Source organism: Wasmannia auropunctata, unplaced genomic scaffold, assembly GCF_000956235.1.
Source record: "Wasmannia auropunctata unplaced genomic scaffold, wasmannia.A_1.0 LD277394.1, whole genome shotgun sequence".
Lineage (NCBI taxonomy): Eukaryota > Metazoa > Arthropoda > Insecta > Hymenoptera > Formicidae > Wasmannia > Wasmannia auropunctata.
In genome coordinates, this window is record NW_012085496.1 from 1 (window position 1) to 3,929 (window position 3,929).

Genomic DNA, 3,929 nt, shown 5'->3' on the forward strand with positions numbered 1-3,929 from the left:
AAATGGCGTCAATGGGGAAGCTGCAAAAAATCAGTCCGGGAACTTATGGACCGCACTGTGTATATATATGTATATATATGTATATATATATATTATATATATATATATATATATATATGTCGGTATCATTACGGTTATAATATGATATATTATTGTGTACTGTAACTTACAAGGATAATTTGGCAGATATAGAGCAACGGTAATACGACTGACATATGTATGTCTAACTGTCGGGTGGTGCGAGACGACTGTGCTACCGTATCATAAACTTCGCGTGTATGATATTCAAGTTCCTCCCCCCCTTTTTCCCCCCGTAGGATAATCGGTTCAAAATTGTTTATAATGTGTGTTTACATATCCATTATAGTTCGTCAAGTATCGCAAAGTAAGAATTGTCAAGCATGTCCAAATCCTTGATAGAATTTAACTCATGCTTTTCTCTTTAATATGCTTTAGTATTTCTGAGATAAGTCTTTTATAATAGTTATATTCGGTGTCGAGCACTTTTATGTTATTCCAATTAAAGGAGTGTCCAGATTTTAAAATGTGTTCTGTAATAACTGAATATCTTGTCGGGTCTAATTTAATATTATTTTTATGTTCTTTTAATCTAGTACCAAGCTGTCTTTTGGTTTGTTCTACATAAGATGCTTCACAGTCGTTACAAGCGATTTTATAACCACGTTGTTGTTTTTCGTGGTCAAATTCCTATCTTTGTAAGCCCTAACGAACGTCATATAAGTCTTATTGAGTACTCTATAGTCTCTATATCCTATTGTATATTTATTCTTATTAATGATCGATGTTACTATTTCCGAGATGTTTTGAATATACGGAAGTACCAAGAATTTTCTCCTATCACTCGTTACTTCCATTGTGGTGCTGTGTTCATCGGTTTCTTTTACTGTACTGGATTTTAATCTGATGTCTATTAGTTTTTTTAATCTAATATTCATCTTATTGAAAATCAAATCCAGAAAGTATCCATTCTCTAACAGAAGAGATACGCACAGTTCTAAATTTTTTTGCTGGAACATAGGATGTGAAAGTAAAAAAGCTCTGTCCATTAAGTTAAAAATAATACCTATTTTATGGCACAATGAGTGTTTCGAGTGATAAGAGAGAAGTCTTCCCGAAAATGTCTTTTTTTGAAACCAATCTATGTGAATGGTATTGTCAATAATATTTAAAGATAGATCTAAGAAACTTATACATCGGTTGTGTCCGTATTCTATAGTGAATTTTAATCGATCGTGATATCCATTGAAGGAATTTAAAATTGTTTCTATGTCGTCTACCGATGCCGCTAATAAAATGTCGTCTACGTATCTGTAGTAAAACAACGGTTTTTTTACTAACGCTGTTAAGATATTTTGTTTCAAATCACGCATCACCATCTCTGCGGCAACCGAAGACACAGGGGAACCCATCGCGGTGCCAAACGTTTGTTCGTATATTGTTTCGTTGAAAGAGAATTAAATAGGTGGATGTTAGCACGAATTTTACTGCTTTGATTCAATTATATCACAAAATTGCGTTATTTAATCCAAATAATATGTATTATTTATATAAAACATTTGATATCATTTGATAAATAGCTCAAAGTTATAATCTCATCATAAAGTAGGACCTTACGAAAGCAAAGATGATTTTTTTTAAATAATGCCTAAGTGATACATATTTTTTTTGTAGCATTATTTTTGTAATATTATTCGTATAGACGATTTGATCAAATACTGATGCCAAGTTATAATATTATAATACTATAAAATCTAAGTGGTATATATCTTTGTATCTATTATTATACCACAAAATTACATTATCTTATTCAACCTAAATGTTATCAGAAAAAACTAAAAAAGTTATAGTACAAAATAAAAAAAATAAAATAAAATAATGATAACGAAAATTACATATATGTTAATAAATAAATATATGTGTGTATATATTTTTTAATTGTAAATCATATAAATCACAAAGACTATTTACATATTTCCTTAGTATTTCAAAAATATTATTAATTCAATCAAAATTGGAATTAGGTAATCAAAATGAAGAATGTGAAAAAATTAAAAAGAAGTTCTTGTACTATTATTAAAATATAAAAATTATTTGAAGTATAATCAAAGTACATATTACTCTTCGAAATAATTTACTTATTCACTTTGCAATAAATCAATAAATAAAGGTATACATGAAACAATAATTAGTATGTGCTATAATTTTTAATTGTTATATAATTTAATGATTCAATTTTATATATAATAAAGAACAGAAACTTGTATAATTTGCTAAAGTATCTAAAAAATTGTAATAAATTTGAATACAATTTTGTTCACTCGTTAAAATAACTGGATCATGTAACTATTAAAATAGTAATACGGCTAAAAGTATTAATATTTTCCTTCTTTCTCTTAAAAACCGCTAATAACTAAAAATAAATACCACACAAAGAATCGATTTTATAATAAAGTATTTAACGACTTGATTCATATAAAATTGCTTACGTTTACTTATATAAACATGATTGTTTTTATATGCAAAAATTTTTTATGTCTTTTTTTATTAAGTACATTTTTTAGATTTTTTTTTATTAACTTATGGATTTTTATTTTGCAGACACCAACGCCAACGCAGATATGTATTTTTTCTTAGGTTTACATAAAAAGCACTAACAATGTAACTTTAAAAAAGTAAATCAAAAGTTAATAGTTACCGATAAAATGTGATCAACTTTATTAAATTAAAATTATTTAATTTTTTAACTTAAATAACTTAGGTAAATAGACTCACTAGAATATTACACATATTAAAATAAAGGCCATATGCGAGTCAACACAGATGATGATGTGTAATTTTATACAATATCCAACCACACGCAAATTGCGCGCCACATATTCGTCGGTCTTGAAACACAGTTCATTACATTTTCATCCGACCGATTGGTGGTCTAAAGGTAGGACCGGTAGGATGCCCATCTGGTAAACATGGAGATCCGGCTGAGATCCCAAGAGATTCCTGGCTGCGAACTAGATGATTTTTTTCGCAATAAAATTCGTTACAGATTCGGAGGGAAGGGGATTTTTATAGATGCGTCGTATAGCATCGAAGAGATTAAATCGTTAATCGATTTAACTTGTTACAAGTTATGGCCTTCCGGCCTCATGTAACAAACTGTGTTTCAAGACCGATGAGTAACTATGCGGCGCATAGTTTGCGTGTGGTTGGATATTGTAAAGAATTATTACACACCATCATCCGTGTTAGCTCGCATATACGGCCTCTACTTTAATATGTTTAATTTTTAACGTAACTTTTATCTTTTTAACTAGGCACTATTCAACCCTGCATATTTATGAATAACATTTACATCAAAATATCTGACAGAGTCTCACAGACCCTGACTATCATTCGCGAGAGTAAAAAGAAGCCTGATATCCTAGGTTTAAAATATAAATACAAATATTATTTATATATTTGTATACGAATATTATTTGGATTTCAAAATAATTATGTAGGACGCTCAAATTGGTTGCTAAAATATTAATATTAAAATAGAATATTAAAAATATTGTTAAACTTATCTAAAACGATCTTTGAAAAGAAGTCTTTATATTATTATAATGCACTATAATTTGTTCCGTATAACGTTAAGTTTCCTTTCACCTCGACCTTTTCGTACCTCTTTCACACTTCTTTTTCTTTCTCTTCCATTCTTTGATACATGCCAAAAGAAATTTTATTTAAAATTGTAGTCAAAATCAGTCCTTGAAAATATATACGACACGAAGAATCGGTTTTATAATAAAATATTAAAAATAGAGATTGTAAAACGATCTGAAACAATCTTGAGGAAAAGTTCTATTAACCTTAATACACACAACCTCAATATGTAAAACTGTATTAAAATTAATAGTGTATATGAAGAG

General features: G+C 28.7%; 1 protein-coding gene across 1 annotated transcript in view; it reads left to right on the top strand.

The window, feature by feature from the left end:
• Positions 1 to 1,350: 1,350 nt before the first annotated feature.
• The window catches only part of LOC105461806 (adenylate kinase isoenzyme 5), a gene marked incomplete at both ends in the record, with an annotated part of 16,531 nt that continues 13,952 nt past the window's right edge, over positions 1,351 to 3,929 (top strand). Inside the window, one exon of the mRNA XM_011708309.1 lies at positions 1,351 to 1,447. Coding sequence (XP_011706611.1) covers positions 1,351 to 1,447 — 97 coding nt within the window. The remainder of the gene's footprint in view (positions 1,448 to 3,929) is intronic.